The sequence below is a fragment of the Somniosus microcephalus genome, chromosome 31 (assembly GCF_052327205.1).
Source record: "Somniosus microcephalus isolate GS21.2 chromosome 31, FLI_Smic_1.0, whole genome shotgun sequence".
Taxonomy (NCBI): domain Eukaryota; kingdom Metazoa; phylum Chordata; class Chondrichthyes; order Squaliformes; family Somniosidae; genus Somniosus; species Somniosus microcephalus.
The window spans coordinates 36,507,455-36,520,210 of NC_141017.1; the positions used below are offsets into that span (position 1 = coordinate 36,507,455).

Genomic DNA, 12,756 nt, shown 5'->3' on the forward strand with positions numbered 1-12,756 from the left:
TTAGGCTGGAGAGCTCTTTGTCGGCCGGCACGGACACGACGGGCCGAATGGCCTCCTGTGCCGTAAATCTCTGATTCTATGTGATAGCAAATTGGCTCCCGCGTTTCCTACATTGCAACAGTGACTACACTTCAAAAAGTACCTCATTGGCTGTGAAGTGCTTTGGGACATCCTGCGATCGTGACAGGTGCTATAGAAATGCAAGTCTTTTTCTTTTATTTCCCCATCCTCTGTCTTGGCTGGGTCAGTGACGTGCTCGCGACTCTCCCAGTTTAAGCTTCCGCCCTTTTAATATGTATAGAATTTTCAGCTTTTCGATAAACGAGTCAGTAAAAATTGAGCAAACCTCTCCAGACCTATTTGCGTCGTCGATGATTGAGGTGCCATTCATGGATTGGGAGGCGACTCACTTCAAGCTTTCCCATATTCTGATAAATTTGTCACGGGGCTTGTAGTGATTCCTAATCCAGGTTTTAATTGGCACAGCAAGTTAAGAAGGAGCTTGTTTAACAACCGGGAATTGTATATTGTGACACCAGCTTTGCATCAGGGAATGGTTCTTGACATTAAAGGGATCCTCTAGGGGCCCTTACTCGCGCTAATTAAATTCATTAATTAAAAACCGAGCTTAAAAGTTATCTCTGTTCAGTCTAGCCTGTCGGGATATTTCCGGGCATTGCTGTTTTCTCGCGCTTGTCCTGGAACAGGAGGGGTGTTCCGCTGAGGAGTGGGTGGACAGTGGGTTCCTCGTCCCCAACTTCAGCACTCAGCTGACTGGTGAGGCAGGTTTCCCATTCTAGCAGCTCTCTCTCCGCAGTTTGTCGTTACACAGTTGGGTCAGGTGATGGGCTGTGTAAGATTATGGGCGATGTAAAGTATCAAACCATTTCAACCCAGTTCTTGCCCAATTGATTACCCATTGTCCTGTGGTTCTTATTTTCTTCCGGTTACGAACGGATATTAGGTTTTCCTATTTTTTTTTTACAGATAACTGGCCAGTTCTCTCACCGAATGTTCCAGAATTTGCCTCCCATTCTTTGTGTGCCCCTGAAGAACATTGTGGATGATGATTTCTTACTAGCTGGGTACGTACCATTTCCTGAGTCAGCAATCGTTTTGATGACCTCTATTCTAAGCCTTTATGTACAAAGAGTTTGGTTCATTCATTGATTTTAACTTCAGAATGTTCGGCCCCAAGCTCTTGCCATTATTCTGTGGGATACTAATGTATCTGCAACAGCACTTATCGACGGAGGCATTAACCCTTAATCTTAAGCAGGCTCATGTCAGTGCTAAAATAGCGGAGAGAGGATTTTTCCGACAAATGCATTCATTGTTTGAGCCCCCAAGAGTCCCACAGCATAATGTATGGGCCCAGACAACTTGTATTTAGTATCCTGGAGTCTCCAGTATTTAGCTCTTAACGTCAGATTAATTGTTATTGTTCTATCTACCTGGTATAAAAGCCACTTGGAGTGGGTCCATTGAAATAGCAGACTGCTTTATAAAGGTAATGTGCAATGTTGCCATTTCCAGATTTCCTCTGGATTTTACCCAATGTCAGTGAATGAGAAAATAATTGTTGCAGATTTCTTCAAAGCAGCACTCTGGGTTGGTGACGGGCAATGGCCGAGCAGTCTGTAGCTTATATAACGATGGTTATGGCAGCATTGCAATCTGGCTGTAGTCTGATGCATCTTTTCAGGACTGTTGAATTCTAACTCTGTCCACCTGTCTGTTTAATCCAGCTCAGTTACTCTCGATGTAGAAATGTTTGAAGTGCAGAGCTGAGCGGCTTCCTCGTGGCTCAGAGAGTGTAGCCAGTGAGTAAGTAGGGACAGGAGGAGGCCATTCAGTTAGATCTTGGCTGATCTAGACAAGCAGATCAGGAAGATGCCAGTTTCAATTGGGGGTCTGGGCTCTGAGCTGAGTTAACTGATCTCGGCTGGGCAGCAGCACCGAAGCCGCAATCAGGCTCCGTTCCCCTAAGTTAGGGAGAGGAAAGTTAAAAGTTCCCTTTCCTCGTGCGCTATGGCTGGGGAGTCTAGAACCAGGGGTCACAGTCTCAGAAGGAGTCGGCCATTTAGGACTGAGATGAGGGGAAATTTCTTCACTCCGAAGGGTTGTGCATCTTTGGAATTCTCTACCCCAGAGAGCTGTGGATGCTCAGCGGCGTTCCCGTTTAGCTGTGCGACGGTCTGGAGGTCCCGCGCAGGCCGCTCACCGGCTTTCCGATGGGAATAACCGCGCGTGCGCGAAGATTTGAATGGCCCACGCAGCCAGTTAAAGGGCCTGTGCATGGAAAAAAATGTTTTTACAGGGAACATTGATGCTCAGTCGTTGAGTATATTCAAGACTGAGATCGCTAGAGTTTTGGACTCTAGGGGAATCAAGGGATGTGGAGATCGGGCAGGAAGGTGGAGTTGAGGTCGAAGATCAGCCATGATCTTATTGAATGTCGGAGCAGGCTCGAGGGGCCGAATGGCCGACTCCTGCTCCTATTTCTTATATTCTTGTGCAGTGACTGCTTCTAGAAGGTATACGTGAGCTTTACACTGGATGAGGATAAGATCAGGTTCGACTGTGATTCCCCCCCACCCCCCGCTCCCCCACACAACAGTGATAACCCGATGCGCCTCGTCATGATTCACAATGAAGAATGAGTGGAAGGAAGTGCGGTCTTGGCTGTGACTCCCTGGGCAAAGGACCAAAGGCAAACTGTGTGTCTGTGGCGCTGTACCCGAGCAAGCAACCAATGGCTTCAGCAGAGAAGGAGAACGATTAGAGACCATTCCCAAAACAATAATGCTAACATTTCATAGTTGCTGCCCGAAGGTATTTGAATGTTTTGTTGAATTTTGTCGTTCTGTAATAACCAGAGGCTGTTACAGGAAACTTTGTGCTATCCGGAGGTGAGCTATCCGGCAAACTGGAGCCACCGGCAGAAATCAGGTGCTGTTTTTTTATTATTCTTGTTTGTTTTCTTTGCTTTTTTTTCCCACAGTCAAGCAGTGCAAGGTCTGTAGCTATAGCAACAGCTTTAGCTACAGACCCTTGCAGCCACACACGAGTGTTTAGAAGCTGTTGCTAAGCAACAGTGATTGTTGTCAGATACGGAGATAATCTTTCAACATTAACTCTGGAGTGTACGGCACTTTATAGGCAACGGCAGCAGCTCGGTCCCGTCGGTGCCGGATAGCACAAAGTTTCCTGTACTTTCATTTTTGCTTTCTATAGTTTCATCTCTTTTTTTTATATTCCCTTCCCTTCCCTCCCACAGCCACATATTCCTTGGTTTTACAAAATGCGGTAGGTATGTGCTGTCCTACACCAGGGATGTGCTCGAGCAGGAGTTTGACGAATTACCCTACTATGTGTATTACCTGTACTGGTGGAAGTTCAACATTCACGACAAGTTGAAAAAGGTGAGTACCAAAGGTTTTCTTGTGGTGAGAGAACACAACAACAACCACTTGTATTTATAAAGCGCCTTTAACGTAGTAAAATGTCCCACGGCGCTTCACAGGAGTGTCATAAGGCAAAAAAAATTGACACCGAGCCACATAAGAAATTAGGGCAGCTGAGGTAGATTTTAAGGAGCATCTTAAAGGAGGAAAGAGAGGCGGAGAGGTTTAGGGAGGGAGTTCTAGAGCTTGGGGCTCCGGCAGCTGAAGGCACGGCCACTGATGGTTCAGCGATTATAACCAGGGATGCTCAGGAGGGCAGAATTAGAGGAGCGCAGAGATCTCGGAGGTGGGGGGAGGTTACAGAGATAGGGAGGGGGGCGAGGGCCACGGAGGGATTTAAAAACAAGGATGAGAATTTTGAAATCGAGGCGTTGCTTAACCGGGAGCCAATGTAGGTCAGCGAGCACAGGGTAATTTACACTTTTTAAAAAAAAAACTCAAATAAATCCTTGGATGGGCATGGCCCCTTTTCTTTCCTCTCTGTTTTAGGTTCTCAACAACAACAACAACCTGTATTTATATAGCGCCTTAAACATAGTAAAAGTTCCCAAAGCACTTCACAGGAGCGTTAGAAAACAAAATTTGACACCGAGCCACATAAGGAGAAATTAGGACAGGTGACCAAAAGCTTGGTCAAAGAGGTAGGTTTTAAGGAGCGTCTTAAAGGAGGAGAGAGAAAGGCGGAGAGGTTTAGGGAGGGAATTCCAGAGCTTAGGGCCCAGGCAGCTGAAGGCACGGCCACCAATGGTGGAGCGATTAAAATCGGGGGATGCGCAGGAGACCAGAATTGGAGGAGCGCAGATATCTCGGAGGGCTGTAGGGCTGGAGGAGGTCACAGGGACAGAGGGAGTGAAAGAAAGTGGCATCATGTCTGTGATTCCTTGCGCAATGCACTGTGGAGGAGGCCAGCCTGCTCGTGTGCACCTCATAACTCCCACATAGCGAGCAGCAGAGACTGAAGCCAGGCAGACTAGGCACCATCCTGTCCAGGAAACAGACATGGGATTGTTGACCCAAAGGAGAGAGTGACTTCCAGTTCAAACACACACGGGCTATACTTAACGACATACTCACTTTTAGTACAATACAGGAAACTTTTTTTTATCCGGTACAGACGGGACCGACGTGGTGCCAGTTCATCAAAAATTCCGGATAACCGAACGCTATAGTAAAAGATATGGAGCTGAGAGCTCCGTATAAAGCAACAAACCCTGTTCTTCAGAACAATGGCCACAAGTTGCAAGCGTTTCTGTAGCTTAGCAACAGCTGCAGCCACACCCTTGCACAGCAACAAATGGAGGAAGGCACGTAATAAAAGTTACCTGAACCTACTCCTGAATTTTGCCGGTTAACCGAGATTTCCGGTTATTTAGGTGCCGGTAAATCGAAAGTTTCCTGTAGTTACATTCTGAATTACTCGGTTGTGGAAGAAAAAGGAAGATTTGTTTAATCCTTTTTTGTGTTGAATTTTAGGTGAGACAAGTGCACCTCTTCAAAGATCAGGAAGTGTACAGCGACTTGTATCTAACAGTGTGTGAATGGCCAAGCGATCCCTCGAAACTTATTGTGTTTGGGTTCAAGTAAGTATTCATAGGAACAGGAGGCCATTCAGCCCCTCCAGCCTGTTCCACCATTCAGTTCGATCATGGCTGATCTGTATCTTAACTCCCATCTACCCGCCTTGGTTCTGTAACCCTTAATACCCTTGCTCAACAAAAATCTATCAGTCTTAGTTTTTCAATTTTCAATTGACCCCCCCAGCCGTAACAGCTTTTTGGGGGAAGAGAGTTCCAGATTTCCACTAACCCTTTGTGTGAATAAGTGCTTCCTGCCATCACCTCTAGCTCTAATTTTAAGGTTGTGCCCCTTTTGTTCTGGACTCTCTGACCTGAGGAAATAGTTTCTCTTTATCGACCCTATCAACTCCTTTTTAATCATCTTAAGCACCTCCAATTAGTTCACTCCTTAATCTTCAAGGGAATACAAGTCTCGTCTGTGCGACCTGGCCTCATAATTTAACCCTTTCAGCCGTGGTATCATTCTGGTGAATCTGCACTGCTCCCCTTCCGAGGCCAATATATCCTCACTGAGAGGCAGTGCCCAGAACTAAGGTTTGAAGGGTGTTGGTTTGGCTCTCTCTGCTCTGAGTCAGAAGGTTGTGGGTTGAAATCCCACTCCAGAGACTCGAGCACAAAAATCAGATGAGTCATTAAACTGAGTCACCGCCCGCTCGCTGTTGATGGTATTTAGCACTGTTTGAAGCAGGGGATTATCCCAGTGCCCTGGCCAATATTTCTTCCCGAACCAACACCACCTAAAACAGATTAACTCGTCGTTTACTATTTGTGGGATCTTGCTGTTCTGGTGTCTCTTTTTTTATGAACAGTTTAATTTCCCCCCTTTCTAGCTTTTCCCAACAGGAGCAGGTAAGTGACCTGCACGACAGAATCTGTTCCTCTTCCAGCTGCTAGAGGAAGTGTGGGTGATTCACTTCTGCTTACTTAGTCCCGGTGGGGGTGGGGCGGGTCTTTGTTCTTCCTTCACCAGCCAAATTTTTTTTTAAAAATTATATTTTTTCCCCCATTATGTGACAATGTAATTCAATTTCTTTTTAATACAGCATTCGCTCAGTGAACGATCTGCTGATAAACATGGTGATGAGTGATGAAAATGACAGAGATATTTATATTACAACTGTTGCTACACCGCCCTTTGCGTTCTGTCCCGACTGCAAGGACATGGCTTTGCTTAGCACAGGTATTAAAAGAACATTTTTTTTACTTGTATGTTTTTTTTATTGTTTATTCACAGGATGTGGGCGTTGCTGACAAAGCCAGCATTTATTGCCCATCCCTAATTGCCCTTGTAAGAAGTCACACAACACCAGGTTATAGTCCAACAGCTTTATTTGAAGTCACAAGCTTTCGGAGCGCTGCTCCTTCGTCAGGTGAAGTGGAGAGATGCATAAAGACACAGCTTATATAGTCAGAGCATAATGTCAGATGCTTACAGGTAATCTTCCTAACTGCCATTTATCACACCTCGGCAGAGAGATAATCACAGCAATCAAAGGTGTAAATGGTGTCCAAACAGGTCAGTCAGGAAAACATTACATCACAGAACAATGAGGTGGGGTCAAATGTTGCAGATGTTGGGGTCTGTGTGAAAAACAAAAAAACAGACAAAAAACATTTTTTTTGCTGGAAATCACAGCAGGTCCGGCCGCATCTGTGTAGAGTGAACAAGCCAACGACGACTCGAGTCTGGATGACCCTACGTCAGGTGGGGTTACATGTAGCGTGACATGAACCCAAGATCCCGGTTCAGGCAGTCCTCATGGGTGCGGAACTTGGCTATCAGTTTCTGCTCGACGATTTTGTGTTGTCGTGTGTCTCGAAGGCCACCTTAGAGAATGCTTACCCGAAGATCGGAGGCTGAATGTCCTTGACTGCTGAAGTGTTCCCCGACTGGGAGGGAACACTCCTGCCTTGCCCTTGAGAAGGTAGTGGTGAGCCGCTTTCTTCGACCGCTGCAGTTTTTCGTAGGGTGTCTTGTTAGGCCATTTCAGAGGGCAGTTAAGAGTCAACCACATTGCTGTGGGTCTGGAGTCACATACCGGCCAGACCGGGTAAGGGCAGCAGATTTCCTTTCCTAAAGGACATTAGTGAACCAGATGGGTTTGTACAACAATCCAGTAGTTTCACGTCTCCGGATCATTAACCCAGCCTCTCGATTACTAGTCCAGTAACATAACCACTATGCTACCCTTTCCCTAGGGTGTGTGTTAAAGCTGCAGTACTTAACATTGCAGAGACCTAACTTGCTGTTGTGTGTTTTACAGAAGAGCAGAACGCCCACTGTCTACAGCATGGCTTCATGCTTCACACAAAGTACCAGGTGGTGTATCCCTTCCCCACATTTCAGCCTGCCTTCCAGCTCAAGAAAGACGGAGTGGTGTTACTCAATACCAGCTACTCACTGGTAGCATGTGCAATATCGGTAAACACAACAGGTATGTCCCAAGTGTTCATGTGGGAGCCTAGATGGTATGTGTGGTTGGGTTAGTCAAAAGATAATTACAGATAAGGGAGAACATTTGCTCCAAATTATTTCATCCGCAGAAATATCCTCAACTTTCCTCCCCCTTCACTGGAGCATCCAGTTGGTTTTCACCTCCACTACTGCATCTGGCTGAGTTAAAACGTCATGGGTTCAAGCCCCACTTGAGCAAGTAATCTAGGTTGACACCCCAGTGCAGTACTGAGGGAGCGCTGCACTGTTGGAGGGGCAGTACTGAGGGAGCGCTGCACTGTTGGAGGGGCAGTACTGAGGGAGCGCCGCACTGTCGGAGGGGCAGTACTGAGGGAGTGCTGCACTGTCGGAGGGGCAGTACTGAGGGAGCACTGCACTGTCGGAGGGGCAGTACTGAGGGAGCGCCGCACTGTCGGAGGGGCAGTACTGAGGGAGTGCTGCACTGTTGGAGGTGTCATCTTTCGGATAAGACGTTAAACGGAGGCCCTGTCTGCTCTCTCAGGTGGATGTAACAGACCCATGGCACTATTTCGAAGAAGAGCAGGGGGGTTTATCAGTATCGTGGAGCCAATATTTATCCCTCAATCAACATCACTAAAACAGATTATCTGGTCATTATCACATTGATGTTTGTGGGAGCTTGATGTGTTCAAATTGGCTGCTGTGTTTCCTACATTATAACAGTGACTGCACTTCAAAAGTACTTTATTGGCTGTAGAGTGCTTTGGGACGTCCTCAGATTGTGAAAGACGCTATATAAATGCAAATGTTTTTCTTTATGTATATGGGCACCACAGTCGCTTATTTCCAATGTACTGACACTCTCCATCTGACTCCCCCATAATGATCAGCAAAGGTTCTTAAATCTTCACTCTCAGCACTTGGGTATAAACTATATACCATCTCTCCCTATTGGGCAATGCAACCAAGCCTAATCATGTCCTCACTCCATGCCCACACGGGCATACTTCCATCGGAGTCACTGGATTTCCTATCTCTAACCCAGGGCCATTGCGATCAATTGTAACCCTATAACTGCCGCCTCCGGCTGACGTCAAAAAGCTCGGCACAGATGGCGAAATTTGGTCAGAGGCAACGTTCCCTATCTGCTGCGCAGCTCACTGCCGGTCCCTGGGCCGTGAACCCCCAAGGGGGCCGTGCTCCGGGAAAATAAATTAGGGGGAACATTGGTCAGAGGCCTTGCTGGTTTACGAACATACGAAAATAAAGGGCAGGAAAAGACCAGCTGGTCCATCCAACCTGCCCCACACTCATGGCCGGAGCATCACGACCAGACTCTTCCTATCCCTCCCCTCGCCCCTGCAGCCATGTAATCTCCTGGGAGAGGCAGATAACCAGAGCAAACCCCTGGACCGTCAAGGGGGAAAAAAACTCTGGGAAATTACTCTCCGGCGATCAAAACCGATCCAGGAGATCGCTTTGACCATGGGTATGTTTGTGGAGCAAAGCTATGCACTGCCTTAAGCAACTGTTCTTTCCAATTCAGATTTGTTTAACAGATTTTGTTTTGGCTTTCTGCGTGTTTCAGGTGAGAAAGGACAGATTCTGTACAGTAAGAGCAGCGAAAACAGCGAACCTCCAGGATCCCGTGAGGTGGACCCTAGTCTTATTTCACCAGTAATGGACAGTGTCGTGTCCGGTTATCAGCAGTGCGAAGGCACGAATCGCCCTTTATCCAGCGACGGAACGTCGGACTGCATCTTCCACAAAGCCGACACTAACAGCTGCTCGCGCACTGAAAGCTGCTCTGAGGAAACGCTGAGCTGGGAACTTAAAAGCTCTAAGCAGGCGGTATTGGCCGAGTGTAACCCGGCCCACTGTGACCGATCCTCTGCCGCAGGCAAGGCGAAGGAGTTTGCAGCTGACATTTTCAGGCGAGCGCGAGCTGCCACGAGCACCACTGAAGCGTCGTGTAGTTTAGGTGAAGCTGTGTCCAAACAAAAGGAAGGTGCCCTACAAGGGCCAGCCACAGAAGACTGCCACAAGCTGCTCAGTACACAGAGAAATGAGGCTTCTGAATTCGCGCCTTCCTCCTCCTCCTCCTCTGAAGCAACGTTATCGATGCAGTGTTCTAGTTGTGTTGCAGACCCCTCGGGTTCTGTTTTGAGCCACAAACATTCACATTCGCTTGTGTCAGGTTGCACTTGCACAGCACCAGGGAAACCTGCTCTGGACAATGGTGTAGCGTCTCCCGCTAGACCGAGGACTGAAGTGACGAGCGGGTTTGCTCAGAGTGAATCAGCCACAGTGGACAATACCGCCAGCCAGCTCCAAGAACCTGCACAAGCAGAGCCCGGTTATGTGAACTACATAAAGCTGCACTATGTGCTCGACCCTTCTGGCATGGTTGTAGATGACGATGGTGAGTTAAGTGCTAAGAAATCACCTGTGCCTTTGTTCCCTCTGGATTTGACTATTCCAACGCACTCCTGGCCGGCCTCCCACGTTCTACCCTCCGTAAACTCGGCTGCCCGTGTCCTAACTCGCACCAAGTCCTGTTCACCCATCTCCCCTGTGCTCGCTGACCTACATTGGCACCCGGTTAAGCAGCGCCTCGATTTTAAAATTCTAATCTTGTTTTCAAATCCCTCCATGGCCTCGTCCCCTCCCTATCTCTGTAACCTCCTCCAGCCCCACAACCCTCCCAGATCTCTGCGCTCCTCTAATTCTGGCCTCTTGAGGATCCCTGATTTTAATCGCTCAACTATTGGTGGCCGTGCCTTCAGCTGCCTGGGCCCTAATCTCTGGAATTCCCTCCCTAAACCTCTCCACCTCTCCTCCTTTAAGACGCTCCTTAAATCCTGCCTCTTTGACCAAGCTTTTGGTCCTCTGCCCTAATATCTCCCTGTGTGGCTCGGTGTCAAGTTTTGTTTTCTAACGTTCCTGTGAAGCGCCTTGGGATGTTTTACTACGTTAACGGCGCTGTATAAATGCAAGTTGTTAAGCCTGTATTCTGGCTGCCAGCGTGCTGTTTGTTGCTTAATTTGCAATAACCCTGTGACGCTCCACGGGTCTTGGCTGCTACACTTCCCTTATCGGAAGGTCCGTTGCTCACTTCTGTCCCTGTAACATGCACGATTCCTCAGAAAGAGGGGTCGGCAGCGAACCTGCTCCCGGGCCCTCGTCACTCTGGTGTTGGTTTGTTAGGTGGTGCTTTAAACCAGTAGGTTCGCCCTTTGGGAACTGGGCGGAATAATCAGGTCCCAAGTAATAACTCGTTCTTCTCCTAGTTTTTTCTCACATTTCAATCGTTGCCGTGGCTCAGTGGGCAGCACTCACGCCTCGTGAGTCAGGAGGTTGTGGGTTCAAGTCCCGCTCCAGGGACTTGAGCACAAAAATCTAAGGTGATGCCTCGGCGCAGTACTGGGGGAGTGCCACATTGTCAGAGCTGCCGTCATTCGGATGAGACGTTAACATAGAAGATAGGAGCAGGAGTAGGCCATTCGGCCCTTCGAGCCTGCTCTGCCATTCAATGAGATCGTGGCTGATCATCCAAATTCAGTACCCTGTCCCTGCTTTCTCCCCATATCGCTTGATCCCTTTAGCCTTAAGAAATATATCCAACTCCTTCTTGAATATATTTAATGAACTAGCCTCCACTGCCCTCTGTGGCAGAGAATGCCACAGGTTCACCACTCTCTGGGTGAAGAAATTCCTCCTCGTTTCAGTCCTAAATGGCTTACCCCTTATCCTTAGACCGTGACCCCTGGTTCTGGACTCCCCGGCCATCAGAAACATCCTTCCTGCATCTGTTCTGTCCAGGCCTGACAGAATTTTATTGGTTTCGATGAGATCCCCTCTCAATCTTCTAAACTCCAGTGAGTATAAGCCCAATCGACACAATCTCTCCTCATACGTCATTCCTGCCATCCCAGGTATCAGCCTGGTGAATCTTCGCTGCACTCCCTCCATGGCAAGAACGTCCTTCCTCAGGTAAGGCGAGCAAAACTGCACACAATACTCCAGGTGTGGTCTCACCAAGGCCCTGTACAACTGTAGCAAGACATCCTTGTTCTTGTACTCGAACCCTCTTGCTACGAAGGCCAACATACCATTTGCCTTCTTAACCGCCTGCTGCACCTGCATGCTTACCTTCAGCGACTGGTGCACAAGAACACCCAGGTCTCTTTGCACTTCCCCTTCTCCCAATCTATTGCCATTCAAATAATAATCTGCCTTCCTGTTTTTGCCACCAAAGTGGATAACCTCACATTTATCCACATTATAGTGCATTTGCCATGTTTCTGCCCAATCACCCAACCTGTCCAAATCGTACTGGAGTTTCACGACATCCTCCTCACAGCATACCCTCCCACCCAGCTTTGTGTCGTCTGCAAATTTGGAGATATTACATCCAATTCCCTCGCCCAGATCATTAATATATATTGTGAACAGCTGGGGTCCTAGGACCGATCCTTGCGGTACCCCACTAGTCACTGCCTGCCACTCGGAAAACGACCCGTTTATTCCAACTCTTTGCTTTCTGTCCGCCAACCAGTTCTCTATCCAAGTCAATACCTTGCCCCCAATCCCATGTGCCTTAACTTTACACACTAATCTCTTATGTGGGACCTTATCGAAAGCCTTCTGAAAGTCCAAATACACCACATCCCCACTGGTTCTCCCTTATCTATTTTACCAGTTACATCCTCAAAAAATTCCAGTAGATTAGTCAAGCATGATTTACCTTTTGTAAATCCATGTTGACTTTGTCCGATCCTGTCCCTGCTTTCCAAGTGCTCTGCTATTACATCCTTTATAATGGACTCCAGCATTTCCCCCACTACCGATGTCAGGCTTACCGGTCTATAATTCCCTGCTTTTTCTCTACCACCTTTTTTGAATAGTGGGGTAACATTAGCTACCCTCCAATCCATGGGTACTGTTCCAGAGACTATCGAGTTCTGAAAGATGACCAGCAATGCATCTACTATTTCTAGGGCCACTTCCTTAAGTACCCTGGGATGTAGATTATCAGGCCCTGGGGATTTATCGGCCTTCAGTCCCGTCAATTTTCCTAACGCCATTTCCCTACAAATACTGATTTCTTACTGATTAAACCGAGATCCCATCTGCCTGTTCAGGTGGAAGTACAAGACCCACAGCACTTTTTCGAGGAGTGTCCCTTTGATGATGCTCCTCCCTAAACCAACACCAGCAAAACAGATTATCTACTCCTTCATCTCACTGCTGTTGGTGGGATCTTGCTATGTATAATTTGGCTGCCATGTTTCCC

The 12,756-nt window shown here is 47.7% G+C and overlaps 1 protein-coding gene across 1 annotated transcript in view; it reads left to right on the forward strand.

The window, feature by feature from the left end:
* dcaf15 (DDB1 and CUL4 associated factor 15) overlaps window positions 1-12,756 on the forward strand; it is a 29,334-nt gene that overhangs the window by 3,586 nt on the left and 12,992 nt on the right. The window contains exons 2-7 of the mRNA XM_085971814.1: window positions 988-1,085; window positions 3,281-3,425; window positions 4,941-5,047; window positions 6,088-6,224; window positions 7,309-7,479; window positions 9,049-9,882. Of these exons, the coding sequence (XP_085827940.1) occupies window positions 988-1,085; window positions 3,281-3,425; window positions 4,941-5,047; window positions 6,088-6,224; window positions 7,309-7,479; window positions 9,049-9,882 (1,492 nt within the window). The remainder of the gene's footprint in view (window positions 1-987; window positions 1,086-3,280; window positions 3,426-4,940; window positions 5,048-6,087; window positions 6,225-7,308; window positions 7,480-9,048; window positions 9,883-12,756) is intronic.